The sequence below is a fragment of the Pseudophryne corroboree genome, chromosome 11, assembly GCF_028390025.1.
Source record: "Pseudophryne corroboree isolate aPseCor3 chromosome 11, aPseCor3.hap2, whole genome shotgun sequence".
NCBI lineage: Eukaryota > Metazoa > Chordata > Amphibia > Anura > Myobatrachidae > Pseudophryne > Pseudophryne corroboree.
The window spans coordinates 288,981,245-289,003,436 of NC_086454.1; the positions used below are offsets into that span (position 1 = coordinate 288,981,245).

At 46.8% G+C, this 22,192-nt stretch overlaps 1 protein-coding gene across 1 annotated transcript in view; it reads left to right on the forward strand.

Annotated features, from left to right (window-relative positions):
- Positions 1-22,192, forward strand: part of LOC134969465 (carboxymethylenebutenolidase homolog) — a 93,929-nt gene that overhangs the window by 56,026 nt on the left and 15,711 nt on the right. The window contains exon 4 of the mRNA XM_063945431.1: positions 11,190-11,332. Within this exon, the coding sequence (XP_063801501.1) occupies positions 11,190-11,332 (143 nt within the window). The remainder of the gene's footprint in view (positions 1-11,189; positions 11,333-22,192) is intronic.

A 22,192-nucleotide genomic window follows, 5' to 3' on the forward strand; every position in this document is an offset into this window, starting at 1 on the left:
GTGTGTGTGTGTGTGTGTGTGTGTGTAGGAGAAGGGGGGGGGGGGGTGCCGGATTACTGTTTTGCCCCGGGTGACAAAAATCCTAGTTTCGGCCCTGTACCTATTCACCCATTAACACCCACACTCAGCACCTAATAACTTTCCCCCACCCCACTCCACGCACACGCAGACACACATAAATACAGCCATACACACACACACATCAATTATCCTCAGCAGGAAGAAGCCATTCAGCAGCAGCTATCATTTGTATAGTCTGAAGGGACAGATGATAAGGCAGGGATTGAGGTATGATCGGGGTGCGTTTAGCATCCCGACGGGTTGGGTGGTCGGGGGTCATGTGGCTGTTACTAGAATACCGACACAATTCGAGAGACCGACGCTGGAACACAGACAGCTGACATCCCGAATGTAAGTATCGTGGTTTCTGTTAGGGTTAGCGCTGGGGGGGAAGGGGGGGGGGGGGTGTCAGGTAAAGCACTAGGAGGGGTTAGGGTTAGGCACTGGTGGGGGGGTTAGCCCTAGCCACCAACCTCGGAGGCTTAGCCATGGAGGGTTAGTCTAGGGGAAGGGGTTAAAATTACTTACCCCCTCCGACATCGGGATCTCCATTGTCAGGATATCGTTGGCAGGTAGTGCAGAATCATGTACAAGAGGCTAAAAAGAAAGCTATGGTGGCACTGCCAGTGGCCATGGGGTACCGAGATGTAAACAGGTTGCCAATTTACAAACACATTGTAGAGGGTAATACAGAAGTACAAGAAAATGATGACGATACTTCAGTTGTTTATGATGACTGAAAAGAATAATTGTGTTCATTGTGCAGAGAGAAAAGGTGTTAACAGAAAAGTGACCTTGCATTTGACTTTAAAATAAACTATTTAGAAGGTTATACTTGCTATTAAGTAACATAATAAATAATAGTTACAGTCAAAAAAATTTTGTAGTGTAAATGAAATACTTCTACATGTATTTTAATTTGAAGATTCATACCAAAATGTACCAAATCCCGATTTGTTTCTAAAGGCAACCAAATCCATATTTATTTGTTCAATAACTCAATAATAAACGGCAAAATATCTTGGTGATAATATGTAAATATGATGTTGGGCACGGAAAGAATATATGAGCAATTGCATATCCTCAACATTTTTTTCCCCATTGCTGTAAAACTTGTTCAGATGGATTTGGTACCTTTGGAAACATTCTCCACACATGTAAAAAAAAAAAACAGCCCCCTAAAAAATGTATTCATTTGCACATTGGACTGGACGCATTGCATGTAGGGATGAGCGGGTTCGGTTCCCTGAGAACCGAATCCCCCCGAACATCACATCCTGAGCCCGAATCCGAGTCCGGCTCAGGTTTTCCCGCCAGACTCGGAAACCAGAACGAGGCAAAATGTCGCCATCCCGCTGTCTGATTCTCACAGGTTTTGGATTCCATATAAGGAGCCGCGCGTCGCCGCCATTTTCACTCCGGTCCTGGAGAGTGTAGCGAGAGGACATGTCTTCTCAGTGTCTGTGTGGGAAAGTGGCATGGCGCGTGGGGTGGCGACCTGCTCTTTTGTATCATTCCAGTGCTGTCTTGTGCTGCATCAGTTCAGTGGTGGTGTCTTGTGCTGCATCAGTCCAGTCACAGTGGTGTTGTCCTATGCTGCCATAAGTCCAGTGCTGCTGTATAAGTCCAGTCCAGTGGTACTGTCTTATGCTGCATCAGTCCAGTGGTGGTATTCTGTGCTGCCATAAGTCCAGTGCTGCTGTAAAAGTCCAGTCCAGTGGTACTGTCTTGTGCTGCATCAGTCTAGTGGTGCTGCCGAATAAGTTAAGGGGTACTGCCATATATGTCCAGTCCAGTGGTGCTGCCGTATAAGTCCAGGGGTACTGCCGTATAAGTCGAGTGGTGCTGCCATATAAGTTTAGTCCAGTGGTGCTGCCGTATAAGTCCAGGGGTACTGCCATATAAGTACAGTCCAGTGGTGCTGCCGTATAAGTCAAGGGGTACTGCCGTATAAGTCCAGTCCAGTGGTGCTGCCATATAAGTCCAGTGGTGCTGCCATATAAGTCCAGTGCTACTGCCGTATAAGTCCAGTGCTACTGCCGTATAAGTCCAGTGCTACTGCCGTATAAGTCCAGTCCACTGGTGCTGCCGGATAAGTCCAGGAGTACTGCTGTATAAATCCAGAGGTGCTGCCGTATAAGTACAGTCCAGTGATGCTTCCATATTAGTCCAGTCCAGTGGTGCTGCCGTAAAAGTCCAGAGGTACTGCTGTAAAAGTCCAGTGGTACTGCCGTATAAGTACAGGCGTACTGCCGTATAAGCACAGTCCAGTGGTGCTGCCGTATACGCCCAGTCCAGTTGTGCTGCCATATAAGTCAAGTCCAGTGGTGCTGCCGTATAAATCTAGTCCAGTGGTGCTGCCGTATAAATCCAGTCCAGTGGTGCTGCCGTATAAGTCCAGTTCTGTGGTGCTGCCGTATAAGTCCAGCGGTACTGCCGTAAAAGTCATGGGGTTCTGCTGTATAAGTCCAGTCCAATGGTGCTGCCGTATAAGTCCAGTTCAGTGGTGCTGCCGTATAAGTCCAGGGGTACTGCCGTATAAGTTCAGGGGTTCTGCCAAATAAATCCAGTTAAGTGGTGATGCTGTGTAAGTTCAGTCCAGTGGTGCTGCCGTATAATTCCAGGGGTACTGCCGTATAAGTCCAGGTGTACTGCCATATAAATCCAGTCCAGTGGTGCTGTTGTATAAGTCATGGGGTACTGCCATATAAGTCCAGTGTTGCTGTCCTGTGCTGTATAATATTTACTCCAAATAAAGGGGTTATTAATATTTAATCCAAATAATTTTTACAGGGTTTGCCCTGTGTACTGTAGGGGTACGCTCTCATGTGCCCCATTTTGTTATATAACTTCAGAAAAATAATGGAGAACAAAAATTTGGAGGATAAAATAGTGAAAGATCAAGAACTACTTCCTTCTACTGCTGCTGCTGCTGGGACTCGATCGTCATCCCAGAGGGGAAGTCGGAAGACCACTTGTACTACTTCAACTAAGCAATTGACTGTCCAACAGTCCTTTGCGAGGGAGATGAAATATCACAGCAGTCATCCTGTTGCAAAGCGGATAACTGAAGCCTTGACAGCTATGTTGGTGTTAGACGTGCATCCGGTATCCGCCATTAGTGCAGTGGGATTTAGACAATTGATGCAGGTAGTGTGTCCCCCGTGCCAAATCCCATCTAGATTCCACTTCACTAGGCAAGCGATTCCCGGACTGTACAGGGACATTAAGAAAAGTTTCCTCAGTGTCCTGAAAAATGTGGTTGTACCCAGTGTCCACTTAACCACGGACAAGTGGAGCAGGGCAAACTATGGACTACATGACTGGGACAGCCCACTGGGTAGATGTATTGCCTTCCGCAGCAACAACAGCAGCAGCAGCACCAGTAGCAGCAGCTCACAAACGCCAGCTCGTTCCTAGGCAGGCTACACTATGTATCACCGGTTTCCGTAAGAGGCACACCGCCGACAACCTCTTACGAAAACTGAGGCACATCATTGCACAATGGCTTACCCCACTTAGACTCTCCTGGGGATTTGTGATATTGGACAATGCTACCAATATTGTGCATGCATTACATTTGAGCAAATTCCAGCATGTCCCATGTTTTGCACTACAATTAATTTAGTGGTGCAGAATTTTTTGAAAAATGACAGGGGCGTGCAAGAGATGCTGTCGGTGGCCCGAAAAATTGCGGGCCACTTTCGACATTCAGCTACCACGTACCACTCCTAGATGGGCCAGGTGTTTGTGCCGCCCACTTGTGTCGCTTAGTTTAGTCATCCAGCGACCTCGGTGCACCTCTTTTTTTCTTTGCATCATGTGCTGTTTGGGGCCAAGTTTTTAAAAGTGCCATCCTGTCTGACACTGCAGTGCCACTCCTAGATGGGCCAAGTGTTTGGCCGCACACTTGTGTCGCTTAGCTTAGTCATTCAGTGACCTCGGTGCAACCTTTTGGCTTAAAAACAATATTGTGAGGTGGAGGTGTTTTCACTGGAAATGAGTGGAAATTAATGTTATTGAGGTTAATAATACAGTAAGATCAAAATTACCACCAAAATCTGTGATTTTAGCTGTTTTTATGTTTTTCTCGAAAATCATTCATATCCAAAATCAAAACCAAAACCCAAAAGGGTGGTTATGGCAAAACCAATCGAGATCCAAAACACAAGCGGGGATCCAGATCCAAAACACAAAACACGAAAAGTGCCCGCCGCACATCTCTAATTGCGTGATGAAGTCCAGCTCAAAGGGGGTAATTCAGAGTTGATCGCAGCAGCAAATTTGTTAGCAGTTGGGCAAAACCATGTGCACTGCAGGTGGGGCAGATATAACATTTGCAGAGAGAGTTAGATTTGGGTGGGTTATATTGTTTCTGTGCAGGGTAAATACTGGCTGCTTTATTTTTACACTGCAATTTAGATTTCAGTTTGAACACACCACACCCAAATCTAATTCTCTCTGCACGAGTGACAGAGCCTCCCAACTGCCCCCCCCCCCTCCCCCCCCTTCACCGCGGGACACTGTGGCCCATGGGTGGGACAGTTCCAAATAAACGGGACTGTCCCGCGAAAATCGGGACAGTTGGAAGGTATACAAAGATCAAAAAAAGATAAGCCTTCTAAAAGGTGTATCTGTGTGCATTCATCCATGTCTATTGTGTTGCAGTTACATGAGCGCACCATAACTCTACTTGCTTGGCTTTCTAACAATTGCCCCGTCAGCGCTACGATGTAATGATACATCACGCGCACCGCAGGATCTGGTGTTACAGCATGTATTTAAATGTATGCCATCATTCACTACATCATCCTATCTGATGTGCAGTACATATATCAGATGGGAAGATGGAATGAACTACATCCGGGCATTTGCGGTTGGAAGTACACACCATGCAATGTGCACAATATATCGGTCTGAGTTGCATTGAGACGAATTATCTTATGCAGGAGTGTCTCTGACCCTGATGACAACCGGTGCAGGTGGCCACAAATGGGATGTGGCCTTGCGGGATGGGGCGTGGCTTAGCAGGAGGGGGCATGGCCCGAATCCCCGGTTTTGGCATTTCAGGGCTTTGGGAGATACAAGCTGCCCCCGGGGAGTGCTTTGGCTGCAGTGCCAGCTACTACAAGGTGACAGGAGCCAGGTGCTGCACGTAATGTTAAAGTGCAGCACCCAGCTCCTGTCACTGAGCAGGAGATGGCATTTTGGAGTCACCCCTTGGCGGGTGACACCTGGGTGTGACCCGCACCTCCCCTTATGACACCACTGATCGTATGATATATCGCTTTGTGTGTACCCAGCTATAGGGTATGCAAGTCAGCATTATACAAAAGATACACACATACGCATCTTTGGAGCCTGTGGCGCATGGTCATGCATATCTTTTGCTAAAACAATTGACGTGTCCAATTCTAAAAGAAACTTACAATATAAACTGTACTTCATCACCGTTTCTTCATTTCTCTATCGTCCTAGTGGATGCTGGGGTTCCTGAAAGGACCATGGGGAATAGCGGCTCCGCAGGAGACAGGGCACAAAAAGTAAAGCTTTCCGATCAGGTGGTGTGCACTGGCTCCTCCCCCTATGACCCTCCTCCAAGCCTCAGTTAGATTTTTGTGCCCGGCCGAGAAGGGTGCAATCTAGGTGGCTCTCCTAAAGAGCTGCTTAGAAAAGTTTAGCTTAGGTTTTTTATTTTACAGTGAGTCCTGCTGGCAACAGGATCACTGCAACGAGGGACTTAGGGGAGAAGAAGTGAACTCACCTGCGTGCAGGATGGATTGGCTTCTTGGCTACTGGACATCAGCTCCAGAGGGACGATCACAGGTACAGCCTGGATGGTCACCGGAGCCTCGCCGCCGGCCCCCTTGCAGATGCTGAAACAAGAAGAGGTCCAGAATCGGCGGCAGAAGACTCCTCAGTCTTCTAAAGGTAGCGCACAGCACTGCAGCTGTGCGGCATTTTCCTCTCAGCACACTTCACACGGCAGTCACTGAGGGTGCAGGGCGCTGGGAGGGGAGCGCCCTGGGAGGCAAATGAAAACCTATTTGGCTAAAAAATACCTCACATATAGCCTCCGGGGGCTATATGGAGATATTTAACCCCTGCCAGAATCCACTAAAGAGCGGGAGACGAGCCCGCCGAAAAAGGGGCGGGGCCTATCTCCTCAGCACACAGCGCCATTTTCCTTACACAGCTCCGCTGGTCAGGACGGCTCCCAGGTCTCTCCCCTGCACTGCACTACAGAAACAGGGTAAAACAAGAGAGGGGGGGCAAAATAGTGGCAAAAATTATATTATAAAAGCAGCTATACAGGGAGCACTTATTATAAGGCTATCCCTGTCATATATAGCGCTTTGGTGTGTGCTGGCAAACTCTCCCTCTGTCTCCCCAAAGGGCTAGTGGGGTCCTGTCTTCGTTAAGAGCATTCCCTGTGTGTCTGCTGTGTGTCGGTACGTGTGTGTCGACATGTATGAGGACGATATTGGTGTGGAGGCGGAGCAATTGCCAAATATGGGGATGTCACCTCCTAGGGGGTCGACACCAGAATGGATGCCTTTATTTTTGGAATTACGGGATAGTGTCAACACGCTAAAGCAGTCGTTTGACGACATGAGACGGCCGGACAATCAATTAGTGCCTGTCCAGGCGCCTCAAACACCGTCAGGGGCTGTAAAACGCCCTTTGCCTCAGTCGGTCGACACAGACCCAGACACAGGCACTGATTCCAGTGGCGACGGTGACGAATCAACCGTATTTTCCAGTAGGGCCACACGTTATATGATTTTGGCAATGAAGGAGGCGTTACATTTAGCTGATACTACAGGTACCACTAAACAGGGTATTATGTGGGGTGTGAAAAAACTACCTATAGTTTTTCCTGAATCAGAAGAACTAAATGAGGTGTGTGATGAAGCGTGGGTTGCCCCCGATAAAAAGATGCTAATTTCAAAGAAGTTATTGACTTTATACCCTTTCCCGCCAGAGGTTAGGGCGCGCTGGGAAACACCTCCTAGGGTGGACAAGGCGCTCACACGCTTATCTAAACAAGTGGCGTTACCCTCTCCTGAGACGGCCGCACTTAAAGATCCAGCAGATAGGAGGATGGAAAATATCCAAAAAAGTATATACACACATACAGGTGTTATACTACGACCAGCTATAGCGACAGCCTGGATGTGCAGTGCTGGAGTAGCTTGGTCAGAGTCCCTGATTGAAAATATTGATACCCTGGATAGGGACAATGTTTTACTGTCTTTAGAGCAAATAAAGGATGCATTTCTTTATATGCGTGATGCACAGAGGGATATCTGCACACTGGCATCACGGGTAAGTGCTATGTCCATTTCGGCCAGAAGAAGTTTATGGACGCGACAGTGGTCAGGCGATGCGGACTCAAAACGGCATATGGAAGTTTTGCCGTATAAAGGGGAGGAGTTATTTGGAGTCGGTCTATCAGATTTGGTGGCCACGGCTACAGCCGGGAAATCCACCTTTTTACCTCAAGTTACTCCCCAACAGAAAAAGACACCGACTTTTCAACCGCAGCCCTTTCGTTCCTTTAAAAACAAGAGAGCAAAGGGATATTCATATCTGCCACGAGGCAGAGGAAGGGGGAAGAGACAGCAACAGGCAGCTCCTTCCCAGGAACAGAAGCCCTCCCCCGCTTCTACAAAAGCCTCAGCATGACGCTGGGGCTTCTCAAGCGGACTCGGGGGCGGTGGGCGGTCGTCTCAAGAATTTCAGCGCGCAGTGGGCTCACTCGCAGGTAGATCCCTGGATCCTGCAGATAATATCTCAGGGATACAGGTTGGAACTAGAGACAGATCCACCTCGCCGTTTCCTGAAGTCTGCTTTACCAACGTCCCCCTCCGAAAGGGAGACGGTCTTGGAAGCCATTCACAAGCTGTACTCTCAGCAGGTGATAGTCAAGGTACCTCTTCTACAACAAGGAAAGGGGTATTATTCCACTCTATTTGTGGTACCGAAGCCGGATGGCTCGGTAAGACCTATTCTAAATCTGAAGTCCTTGAACCTGTACATAAAGAAGTTCAAGTTCAAGATGGAGTCACTCAGAGCAGTGATAGCGAACCTGGAAGAAGGGGACTTTATGGTATCCTTGGACATCAAGGATGCGTACCTCCACGTTCCAATTTACCCCTCACACCAGGGGTACCTCAGGTTCGTCGTACAAAACTGTCACTATCAGTTTCAGACGCTGCCGTTCGGATTGTCCACGGCACCTCGGGTCTTTACAAAGGTAATGGCCGAGATGATGATTCTTCTTCGAAGAAAAGGCGTATTAATTATCCCATACTTGGACGATCTCCTGATAAGGGCAAGGTCCAGAGAACAGCTAGAGATGGGATTAGCACTGTCTCAAGAAGTGCTAAAACAGCACGGGTGGATTCTGAATATTCCAAAATCCCAGTTAATGCCAACAACTCGTCTGCTGTTCCTAGGGATGATTCTGGACACGGTTCAGAAAAAGGTTTTTCTCCCGGAGGAAAAAGCCAAGGAGTTATCCGAGCTTGTCAGGAACCTCCTAAAACCAGGAAAGGTGTCTGTACGTCAATGCACAAGAGTCCTGGGAAAAATGGTGGCTTCTTACGAAGCAATTCCATTCGGCAGATTCCACGCAAGAATTTTCCAGAGGGATCTGTTGGACAAATGGTCAGGGTCGCATCTTCAGATGCACCAGCGGATAACCCTGTCTCCAAGGACAAGGGTATCTCTTCTGTGGTGGTTGCAGAGTGCTCATCTATTGGAGGGCCGCAGATTCGGCATACAGGATTGGATCCTGGTGACCACGGACGCCAGCCTGAGAGGCTGGGGAGCAGTCACACAAGGAAGAAACTTCCAGGGAGTGTGGACGAGCCTGGAAACGTCTCTTCACATAAACATTCTGGAACTAAGAGCAATCTACAATGCTCTAAGCCAGGCAGAACCTCTGCTTCAGGGAAAACCGGTGTTGATCCAGTCGGACAACATCACGGCAGTCGCCCATGTGAACAGACAGGGCGGCACAAGAAGCAGGAGTGCAATGGCAGAAGCTGCAAGGATTCTTCGCTGGGCAGAGAATCATGTGATAGCACTGTCAGCAGTGTTCATCCCGGGAGTGGACAACTGGGAAGCAGACTTCCTCAGCAGACACGACCTTCACCCGGGAGAGTGGGGACTTCATCCAGAAGTCTTCCACATGCTGGTAACCCGTTGGGAAAGACCAATGGTGGACATGATGGCGTCTCGCCTCAACAAAAAACTGGACAGGTATTGCGCCAGGTCAAGAGATCCGCAGGCAATAGCTGTGGACGCGCTGGTAACGCCTTGGGTGTACCAGTCGGTGTATGTGTTTCCTCCTCTGCCTCTCATACCAAAAGTATTGAGAATTATACGGCAAAGAGGCGTAAGAACGATACTAGTGGTTCCGGATTGGCCAAGAAGGACTTGGTACCCGGAACTTCAAGAGATGATCACGGAAGATCCGTGGCCTCTACCTCTAAGGAGGGACTTGCTTCAGCAGGGTCCCTGTCTGTTTCAAGACTTACCGCGGCTGCGTTTGACGGCATGGCGGTTGAACGCCGGATCCTAAAGGAAAAAGGCATGCCGGAAGAAGTCATTCCTACTTTGATTAAAGCAAGGAAGGAAGTAACCGTGCAACATTATCACCGCATTTGGCGAAAATATGTTGCGTGGTGCGAGGATCGGAGTGCTCCGACGGAGGAATTTCAACTGGGTCGATTCCTACATTTCCTGCAATCAGGATTGTCTATGGGTCTCAAATTGGGATCTATTAAGGTTCAAATTTCGGCCCTGTCGATTTTCTTCCAGAAAGAATTGGCTTCAGTCCCTGAAGTCCAGACTTTTGTTAAGGGAGTGCTGCATATACAGCCTCCTGTGGTGCCTCCAGTGGCACCGTGGGATCTCAATGTGGTTTTGGACTTTCTAAAATCTCATTGGTTTGAACCACTAAAAAATGTGGATTTGAAATATCTCACATGGAAAGTGACCATGCTACTAGCCCTGGCTTCGGCCAGGAGAGTGTCAGAACTGGCAGCTTTATCTTACAAAAGCCCATATCTGATTTTCCATTCGGACAGGGCGGAACTGCGGACTCGTCCGCATTTTCTCCCTAAGGTGGTTCAGCATTTCATCTGAACCAGCCTATTGTAGTGCCTGCGGCTACAAGTGACTTGGAGGACTCCAAGTTACTGGACGTTGTCAGAGCATTGAAAATATATATTGCAAGGACAGCTGGAGTCAGAAAATCTGACTCGTTGTTTATATTGTATGCACCCAACAAGATGGGTGCTCATGCGTCTAAGCAGACGATTGCTCGTTGGATCTGTAGCACAATCCAACTTGCACATTCTGTGGCAGGCCTGCCACAGCCTAAATCTGTAAAGGCCCACTCCACAAGGAAGGTGGGCTCATCTTGGGCGGCTGCCCGAGGGGTCTCGGCATTACAACTTTACCGAGCAGCTACGTGGTCAGGGGAGAACACGTTTATAAAATTTTACAAATTTGATACTCTGGCTAAGGAGGACCTGGAGTTCTCTCATTCGGTGCTGCAGAGTCATCCGCACTCTCCCGCCCGTTTGGGAGCTTTGGTATAATCCCCATGGTCCTTTCAGGAACCCCAGCATCCACTAGGACGATAGAGAAAATAAGAATTTACTTACCGATAATTCTATTTCTCGGAGTCCGTAGTGGATGCTGGGCGCCCATCCCAAGTGCGGATTATCTGCAATAATTGTACATAGTTATTGTTAACTAATTCGGGTTATTGTTGTAGGGAGCCATCTTTCAGAGGCTCCTCTGTTATCATACTGTTAACTGGGTTTAGATCACAAGTTGTACGGTGTGATTGGTGTGGCTGGTATGAGTCTTACCCGGGATTCAAAATTCCTCCCTTATTGTGTACGCTCGTCCGGGCACAGTACCTAACTGAGGCTTGGAGGAGGGTCATAGGGGGAGGAGCCAGTGCACACCACCTGATCGGAAAGCTTTACTTTTTGTGCCCTGTCTCCTGCGGAGCCGCTATTCCCCATGGTCCTTTCAGGAACCCCAGCATCCACTACGGACTCCGAGAAATAGAATTATCGGTAAGTAAATTCTTATTTTTTCAGGGAAGCTGATGCTGCACTGAACTATCTGAAGGAGCAATGCAATGCAAAGAAGATCGGAGTCATTGGATTTTGCTGGGGAGGAATTGTAACCCATTATCTTACACTGAAGTATCCTGAGCTGAAGGCTGGGGTGGCTTTCTATGGTAAGCTGGAACTCTCATACGACTGAACAGTATATAAAATGTAAAGTCACCATGGAATCATTTCCAAACCTGTTATGACCGGGAATGAGTGCACAGTGTATTAGTGTTGCAACAGATAAGGGGCAATTCACTAAAGAGTGTGTCTGCAATTTTTTGCAATTCAATTACTGACCACTTACCATAGCAACATCACATAATTTTGGGGCTCATTCCGACCCAATCGCTCGCTGCAGTTTATCGCAGTGCAGCGATCGGGTCGGAACTGCGCATGTGCCGGCACCATAGTGCGCTGGCGCATGCCGGACTGCCGAAGGCCGTCGTTCCCTAGCGATCGCCTCTGCCTGATTGACAGGCAGAGACGGTCGCTGGGCGGGTGGGGGCGGCACGGCGGCGTTTGTCCCCCGTTATGGGGGTGCAGTCTGGCCAACGCAGGTGTGGCCGGACCATGCGGGGGCGGGCCACAGCGGCTGCGTGACGTCACACGCAGCCGCTGCGACTAGGGGCAGCGACGATCCACTCCCGGCCAGCCGCAGGAGCTGCGCTGGCCGGGAATTACTCCACAAGTACAAAAGCATCGCCGCTGTGCGATGCTTTAGTACTTGTGCGGGGGGGGGGGGCTGGAAAGACATGTGTGGTGGACTAGCCCTGTGCTGGGCGTCCACCCGCATGTCAGGGAAGATGATCGTAGCTGTGCACAGCTATGATCAACTCGGAATGACCCCCTTTGTGTGTGCACCTCCCTGAGTAAATGGAGAGGAATAGTCCTTATTTTAATGTTTAAATGTTGGGACATGCTGCAGAAATTCTGTTACATCCCTCACACTAAACAATAATGCAGCTTGTCAGTGTTTACATAGAAAAATGTGGCTAATAAAGATGTTATTTGTGATGATATTGTCCCAACAAAGCAGAACAATGGGTTAGTAAATGATGTGGGACGTATTTTGGGGTGTTGTATTGATGGGAAATGGGTATTTGAACTTTCAGATGGGAGTTGCATTTGCTTTTACCTACGTTTTAAAGACGTGTACTTTAATAAAAAAAAAAACATAAACATAAAAACACAGAATTTTATGGCAGATAAGAACCACTTGACCCATCTAGTCTGCCCCCTTTTTAACCTTATTGTTACATCAAACCCTATTAGATCCTTAGTTATTTGTAAGGATATCCTTATGTCTATCCCATGCATATTTAAATTGCTCTACTGTCTTAGCCTCGACCTCTTCTGCTGGGAGGCTATTCCACTTGCCCACTACCCTTTCTGTGATGTAATTTTTCCCTCAAATTTTCCCTGAACCTCCCTCCTTCCTGTCTCAGCACATGTCCTGGTTTTCTAATACTTCTCTTCCTTTGAAAAATGTTTCCCTCCTGTGACTTGTTAAAGTCCTTGATATATTTGAAAGTATCTGTCATGTCCCCAGGGGCAGATTTAGGGTTGAGGGCGCCCCTAGGCACAACAGTAATGTCACCCGCGCCCCCTCCCCCGCCTAATTAGATTATTTTCATTGATTGGTTATAAGCGCTCATTTGATAATAGCCAATTTAATAGAATAATTAAAAAAAGCCACTATGACATTTTTATATTTTTGATTACTGTATGTATACATATTTATTAAGCAGGGCAGCTTATAGGGGCAGTACTGTATGTGAATGTCCTACCCATTTACACTCCAATCAAGATGGCACATGGTACAGTACAGTACAGTGGAAATATTTACCAGCTACTGGTACATTTCGGGCTGACAATACCAACACAAGCATCCAAGTGCCGCCCCCAAACATGTGCCACCCCTAGGTACGTGCCTCACGTGCCTGATGGGAAATCCGCCACTGCATGTCCCTCCATCCTTCCCCCCCACCCCTTTCCCTTCTCTTCTCCAAACTATACATAACAAGATATTTTAGTCTTTCCGGGTAAGTTTTGTGATGTAGGCCATGCACCATTTTAGTTGCCCTTCTTTTTACAGTCTCTAATGTATTATAATCCTTCTGAAGATATGGCCTCCAGAATTGAGCATCGTATTCTAGATGAGGGCATACCAATGACCTATACAGTGGCATTATTACTTCTCTCTCTGCTGTTGATTCCTCTGCCTATGCAACCAAGCACTGGACTTGCCTTACTCATTGCTTTGTTACATTGCTTACCTGCTTTTAATTCACCTGAATTAGCGACATCTAGATCCCTTTCCTCCTCAGTAGTTTACATAGCTGTGGTACGTGTAACCGGCGGACGGGATGCCGGTGGTGACAATACCGACGTCGGCATCCCGATCTTTAAAATTCCAACAGGAGCAAAGTAAGTATGCTATCCCCTCTCCCATACCCCCTAACCCTCCCTTCCCGCAGCCTAACCCTAAACTCCCCCCTTAGTGCCCAACCCTATCCCCCCCTGGTAGTACCTAAACCTAACCCCCCCCCCCCCCTTTCACCACCACCACCACACACACACGCAGCCTTACCCTAGCCCTCACCCCTTAGTGTCTAAACCTAACCTCCCTGGTGGTGCCTAACCCCACCTCCCCCCTCCCTGCAGCCTAACCCAACCCCCCTTGTCCCTACACCACCAGCTATACTTACGGTTGGGATGCCGCTTGTCAGGATGCCGGCTGTTGGGATTCTGGCGTTGGCCTCCTGACCCTGTTGGGATTCTGGTGTTGTCATTCTGATGGGTGTCGGGATTTCGGCATCAGTATCCCGACAGCCGATATCTTAACCGCATCCCATTTACATTATAGTGCCAGTAATACTATATTTAGCCCCAAGTGCATGATTTAGCATTTGTTGGCATTAAGCTGTAGTTGCCACACTCTTGACCATTGTAAACACCTTGTATTTGCTGAAATATACTTGATGGCTATAATGTTTCTACTATTATTTAAAAAAAAACTGTGAAAATCAGTAATTTGATAGCTTTTAGTAGCCTCCAATACTTTGCTTATAGCCAATAATAGCCTTCTATACTCTTCTGTTAAATTAATTTATACTTTTTGAGGGTTCAGGGTGATTCCCCACTTTTTGAAACACCCAGATCATGCACTGTAGACCACGAAGCCCACCAATTGCCGTTTGCAATTCAATTACTCGATTATTAAAAGTGTGCTTCAAGGAAAGTTGTAATTTCGCTTTATGGAAATGACTTCTCATTGAATTAACCACCTAAGGCTTCCTATGTATCTTAGTGGTCAAGTGTGGCTTATGGGCCCAAATGCGAATTTGGGCCCATAAGCCACACTTGACCACTAAGTTTGTTCCTCATTGTAGTGCAGTGTAATACCTGTCAAAGTCAGAAAAATATCTCTACACACACTGCCATATTTGCACCTCATACTGGTCCGTGCTGCGCATGCGTACGCTCTCCCGTACGTGCGCATACTCACAGTCGCGGGCACCCGCAGGCGCATGGTATGCGTATTTACGGTAGAGTTTATGCGATCGTAGCGTGCGACTCAATCACTACATATTTTCACTAATAATGTATTTTGTAGATCATGGTCCCTTTGATAGATTCTGAAAGTTTGGTTAATATAGAATGTTCATGAACAGAGAAATCCCTCTTTGTTTGATACGAAGGGTCAGACAGGAGTAATACAGTGGTGTTTAGTATCCATCGGAAGAATATTTAATTAGAAATATTCCGGTGTTGGTTTGAAGCAGATCAATCGCTCGTGCGAATAGTTATGGACATAAGAAGTTTATGAACATTTACTTTATTTGCACTTTGTTACCCATGCGGCGGGAAACCCAGTTTCCCTCCCACCTGAGCAGTTGGAAATAGTCACAGCCCACCTGTATGAATCAACCTATGACCTTTTGTTATAATGCGAAGCCGAATTCCTGTGTCCAATGAACAATGAGATTGTAGGGACCATTGAATTGTATTGTGTGTGGGGCATAAATAGGCAGGCCGACCATATCCAGTTCACTCTCTTCAACGGTTCTCATTGCTGATAATCGGGAGCTGGATATCGAGGCGCATGCGATCGTTTCCCCTTGTGCGTAAGTGTTTCTCCGCAACTATATTGATCTTCTTGTTATTGTGGGCCAATCTCTCTCAATTTCTCTCTCTCTCTCTCCTTCTCTTTCTCACTCATTTTCCCTTAAATTGTATTGTATTGTATTTCCTGTGTAGTTATCTGGTTAGGTAGTCTATGTTATATTGTAGTGTATGACTTGTATTGTGTTTAACTCTTTTGCAAGTATAGCATTCATAATATATATTTTAGGCGTTGGACCCTGAGCACGGTATCTGTGTGTTTCTTGTAGTATTAAGTATTCTCAGAGCGTCGGTGACGCTCAAACAGCTTTTAAGGTAAAAAGGTTATACTGTGTTGCATTTACTCTCTAACATTACACTAAGGTTTTACTGCACAATACACTGTTTATGGTTTAGATACAAAGGTTTAATATAGTAAGCGTCAGCGCCGCTGGTGATCTCCTCGTGGTCCCGAGCGTTCGCTACGCTATAGCGAATCATTACTTTAGTTAACAGCCAATAACGTGCCTGCCTGTGATCTCTTGGCCGTGAGTGAACGTGACGCTTGAGCGTCTCGATCACGGCAAAGCGATTGTTACGCAACTAGCGTACCCTTACGGTACTTCATACATAAATAGCGTACAGTGTTCTTAGACCTCATAAAGGGTATTATATACGATAAATATTTAGCTTTATCAATTGGGGGCTCGTCCTGTCCTTCACATATCTGCACTAGGTAATTTCAGCAGACATTATCCAGCAGCAAAGGGCGGGAGATCATATTCCTCGTAGTGCTGTTTGGATAAGCGTCTGCTTCTCTTAGTAAAGGGTGCTGAAGGAATCCGGGAACCGGAGGTAAGAACAAAACAATAGTGTCTTTTTAGAACTGTTTATTTTTCTGTCTTGCGTACACACGCACGCACACATATATATCTGCATTTCCTTTTCATTGGGGTATTTTCGTATGTCACTCTCCTGTTTGCCAGTTCTATAGTTGATAAACGTATAAATTGTGTTACGGTGGATCTTTGCTTTGCGTACACGTGTCTCTAACAAAAGACTGAGACTTGCGTACGCAATCCAAGGGCCGACGCACGTAGCGTATATTACGCAACGGAGCGTACGGGTACGCCCACGTAACTCAAATCACAAGTTTTTTTTCTCTCCTCTCAACGCGTTAAGTAGCGCCACGCGGTAAATAACGCCAGGCGATAAATCGCGCAAATTTATTTTTTTTTTTTTAAATTCCAAATTTAAATTAATAGATCCTTCTCCTAATTTATAACACATCTGGTCTAAAGAGAAATTTCTGCGCAGAAATAGAAATAGAAACAAAAGTGTATATGCGGTGAGTGAGTGTTTGTTTTTACAATTTTTTAAGGTTGAACCACAAGAAAAGTCGAGTACTCGTGAGGTACATGCGTGTAAGTGACGTACATGGTGGCTAGGGAGGCATCCCTGGTTAAAATATACAATTTGAGCATTAGAGTGTAGCAGACCAGGAGGTCATACTGTAACAGACCAGGAGGTCATAGCAGACCAACAGGTTCAGGTACAGCAGACAAGGAAGTCCGCTATACAGTCCACAGGCACAACACCAAGAAAGGGTTGGTGCAACACCCATATAGGCCATATAAGCTCTGGCTGAAGGAATTCGCAGCCGTAATTTTCGATTCCACTGGTCGCTCAGTACATAAGATTAGTTGCTTGTGTACTAAACGATTGTACCGCACGTAATTGTGTGCATTAGTAAACCTGACCGGTACTATTTGTGTACGAAGGTCATAAACGCTATTTGTACATTCTAACGTGATTTGTGTAACTTTTTTTATTTTAAGGGAAGTTCGCTGCTCACTCAGGAACTATCCAGCAACCAATAGTTACTGGAAAGAGTAAGTGTTCTTCGGAGCACCCTCACAGGTTCCAGTAAATAGAGGTTCAGGTCGCAGGGGCCCTAGGTCGAGTACGCCAGCACCATATCGGTGTGATCAGGTCGTATTGGTCGGCGTGGGCGAGTGAGTGGGGTACTCGGTAAACCGCCACCGTCAGCCTATTTTGGACATTTGGTTTGCGTAAGGGTTGGTTAAATAAAGCAACACCTTCGAACTATGGGGGCCACTTGTTCAGGTAGGGGGCGATCAACCTCGGTTCGGGTTGATTCAGTGAACCGACCAATTGGGTCGGCAAGGTATGTAATGTGTGAGAAATACGGAAGTCACACAGAAGCTTTATGTGATGAATGGGAGAGAATGACAGTACATGACGGGGAGAAATTCCCAAGAGTAGGTAGCTTCAGCACAGAAGTGTTAACGAATTTAAGGAGAAGGATATGTCTCATTAAATCAACAAAGAGACGAATCAAACATTACGATTATTTGCAGTTGTGGCAGCAGGAAGGTGACATACAGAGAGGATTGGCTCAGGCGGCGGGATCTGGCTCAATCAGAAAACTGATAGCCACGGCCCCACCGCCACCATACATAGCAGGAGAAAAATTGGTTGCGGAGAATGACGCACTAAGGTGTAACACACAAACACTTAGCAACTGTATAAATGTTAAAGATAATGTTAACCAATTAACCAATGCAAGTATTAACCCGTGCAAGTTGTACCCTGTTTTGAACTTTCCTCAGGAGTGTGATCAAGAAGACGAATCGGCAACAATTTCAGCGCTCTCTCTAGCAGCCACCATAGCAGAGACCACAGTAGGCACAGCTCCACCCACAAGATTAGTAACAAAGGCCCCTAGCGGAGGGATAGGTGAGGTCGTGTCTACAGGTAAGTACGGCACCATACACTATGCTGAAGCCATTTCACCACAGGCTGTAGAACCCACACAGAGTGATGTTGTTAGAGTTAATCCTGTTAGGGTAATAGCTGTTCCAAATGGGAAAACTGACACAACAGGGGTCACCCCTGTGAGGAACATTGCCATGTATAGCCCATTTTCCAGAATGGAATTAAGGACCATCGTGTCTGAATTCCCTGACCCTAGAAAAGATTTAGTTGCCAGTCAAAAATACATCAGAGACTTAGGTAACACTGTAGAGCCCAACAATAAAGACTGGCAGATATTGCTGAGAGCATGTTTACCCTCCAATGTTGACGCAACTCAATTTTTAGCTGATTGCGGATTAGATCAGGATGTACCTCTTACAGATGTGTACAACAAAGACAATGTAAAAAGAATAAACTTACAGTTAAAAGAATATTTCCCAGCGGTAGTCAGATGGAACAAGATATTCTCCATTAAACAGAAGGAGTCAGAGACAGCTGCAGAGTATTTTCACAGAGCATTATCAGAAATGGCAAAATACACAGGCATAAAGGACATTAAAACAAACATAAACCATCGAGAAGTAGCAGTATCGGTACTGATGGATGGTTTAAAAGAGTCATTGAAGACTAGGGTACAGACCACACAACCATGTTGGCGAGGTCTGTCTGTGGCTACTTTGAGAGAGGCTGCTATTGATCACGATAGGAACATCACCAGACACAGGGAACAACAAAGTGATAAGTTAATGGCCGTAAGTATACAGGCCCTGACCACAAGGCAGCCTTTGTTTGTATCACCAAACCCTGTGGGTAAGTCAAGTGTGGTTACTTGTTATTCTTGTCATAAACAGGGACACATGGCACGAGATTGTAGAGTAAAGAATGTACGAAACTCATACCAACCCCCTAGACAACGACACGACACACGACATTGGGAGCAAGGTCCGCAGAAACGGAGTTATGAGCCACATGCAGGGGAAACAAAAAGATACCCCCCAAACAGAGATTGGCAAACCTCTGGTAGTTCCCAGCTAACTCCCTCACAAGTAGTTGCTGCCAGCGGGATTCAGGGAGGTCACCATACCCAATAGGGGTGTGGCCATACCTGTAATCTGCAGCCAGTAAAATTGATTGCAAGTCTTGGAAGTGAACCAGAAATTGCAATCAATGTAGCTGGTAAATCATTAAACTTTCTTGTAGACACAGGGGCGGCCAAATCAGTGATAAATTCGACAGTGGGCATGAGGACCACTGGTAGGACAATTCCAGCCGTGGGAGTAACAGGAGTAGTCCAGCATTACCCTGTTAGCAAACCAGCAGAGATTACAATAGGGCCTTTACATACCAAGCATTCCTTTTTGCTGGCTGCATCGGCACCGACCAATCTCCTGGGAAGAGACTTACTGTGTAAAATGGGGTGCGTCATTTATTGTACTCCTGAAGGTGTATTCTTGGACATACCTGAGAATCACGCTCAGGAAGTATGAGACATGTTAGACTCCCCGTCAAAATTAATGTCACATACCACTATGACAAATAGGACTCCCTCCCAAGTAGAAGAAATGACATCTCAGATACCAGAGTCACTTTGGACTAAAGATGGACAGGACACTGGATTAATGGCAAACGTAGCTCCGGTAGTTGTACAAGTAAAAGATGGTAGGATAGCTCCAAAAATCCCACAGTACCCTCTGAAGCCAGAGGTGGAGTTAGGAGTTTACCCAGTAATAGAGCGCTTGCTACAACAGGGCATTCTGGTAAGAACGTCCAGCACTGCTAATAGTCCCATCTTCCCTGTGAAAAAGAGTGGGGGGAGGGGTTACCGGCTAGTGCAGGATCTAAGGGGGATTAACAAAATAGTTGAGAGTCAGTTCCCCGTAGTGCCAAATCCAGCTGTCATCCTAATGCAAATCCCTCCCACTGCGAAATTTTTCACTGTTATTGACCTCTGCTCCGCTTTCTTTTCGGTACCTCTGCACCCTGACAGTCAATATTTGTTCGCATTTACATACAGAGGAGTCCAATACACATGGACTCGATTACCACAAGGATTCATAGATAGCCCAAGTATATTTTCTCAGGCTTTGCATGATTGTTTACAGTCTTTCCAACCAGTGAGTGGATCAGTATTAATACAGTACGTGGATGATCTACTACTGTGTTCTGATTCATTGGAGGCATCCCTGAAGGATACGAAACAGCTCCTGTGTCATCTTTCAGACACAGGACACAAGGTTTCCAAAGACAAGTTGCAATTATGCCAAACTAAGGTAAAATATTTGGGACACTGTTTAACACAAGGACTGAGACACCTGACCGCTGATAGAATTCAAGCAATTAGAGACATGACTCTGCCACAAACCCAGCAACAAATCAGAACATTTTTAGGAATGTGTGGGTATTGCCGTAATTGGATCCCAGGGTTTTCCATTTTAGCGTTACCTTTGCAGGAAATGGTCTCCTCAAACAAACCTGATCGGATTTCGCATACAGACGAGTCTGAGGCAGCATTTGAGAGACTTAAACAGTGCCTAACGCAGGCACCAGCATTAGGTATGCCGGACTATGGGAAACCCTTTGAACTATACGGAACAGAAAGTGCTGGTTGCGCGGCAGGCGTACTAACCCAAAAGCACGGTGATGCCAGCAGGCCAGTAGCATATTACAGCGCTCAGCTAGACACGGTAGCGCGATCCCTCCCCACATGCTTGCGAAGCGTTGCTGCGATAGCATTGCTAGTAACGAAAAGCGAAGACGTCGTGCTAGGTCACAACCTCACAATTCATACACCGCATGCAGTGTCAGCCTTGTTAAATTCTGCCCAAACCAGGCACGTCTCATCAGCGCGGTTTACAAGATGGGAATTGGCACTAATGGCCCCCGTAAACATCACCATAAGGAGATGCAGTGCATTAAATCCTGCAACATATCTCCCAAGTGTGTCTGGACAGACCCAAAGGGTGGAGGATGAGAGTACTGGGGAAGGAGGATTTAATACAAAGGAAGACACTCATGATTGTATAGAATATTTGACCCAAAATTTTACCGCAAGGCCTGACATCAGTGACAACCCACTGGAAGATGCAGAACTTACGTTCTACACGGACGGTAGTTGTCATAGACAGTCAGACTCGGGAGACTTGTGTACTGGATACGCAGTCGTAGATGACCAAGGCACCATAGAAGCGGAACCGCTAGGCCCACCTCACTCAGCCCAGGTTGCTGAACTGGTCGCCCTAACCAGAGCATGTGAATTGGCTAAGGGCAAATCAGCCAATATCTACACCGATTCTAGATACGCATTCGGGGTAGTCCATGATTTCGGAGCCCTATGGCGCCTCAGAAATTTCATGACGGCAGCTGGTACACCGGTAGCGCATGCAGCTCACATAAAAAGGCTTCTAACAGCGATACAGGAAACCGACAGAGTGGCTGTTATCAAATGTAAAGCACATACATATAGCCAGGACCCAGTATCGCTTGGTAACAGCCGAGCAGACGAAGCAGCTAAGTTAGCAGCTGCTACCCCCAGACAGACAGACACCACACAACTGATGGTATTTAATACCATCAACACACAGAAGTTGTGTGAGATGCAAAATTTGTGTTCCACACAGGAAAAGGCAGTCTGGAAGGCAAAGGGATATGGCCAGGAGTCCTCAGGACTCTGGACGGATGGACATGGTAAACCAGTGGCCCCCAGAGCATATCTTCCATGTTTGGCTGAAGCAGCTCACGGGCTGACTCATCTAGGCAAGGAAGGGATGTGCAAGTTGGTAAGAGCATATTGGTGCGCCCCAGGATTCTCCTCTCATGCGAGTAAAAGAGCCATGTCGTGCCTTACCTGTTTGAGAAAGAATATTGGAAAGGCAATACCTACAGAACCATCCCATATCCCACCTGCCGGCGGCCCTTTCCAGGTAATACAGATTGACTTCATTCAATTACCCCCTTGTCGAAATTTGAAATATGTACTTGTTTGTATAGATGTTTTCTCAAATTGGGTCGAAGCATTTCCGGCGGCCACAAATACCGCTATGTTTACTGCTAAGAAAATTGTGCAGGAATTTGTATGTAGATATGGTATCCCTAGAATTATCGAA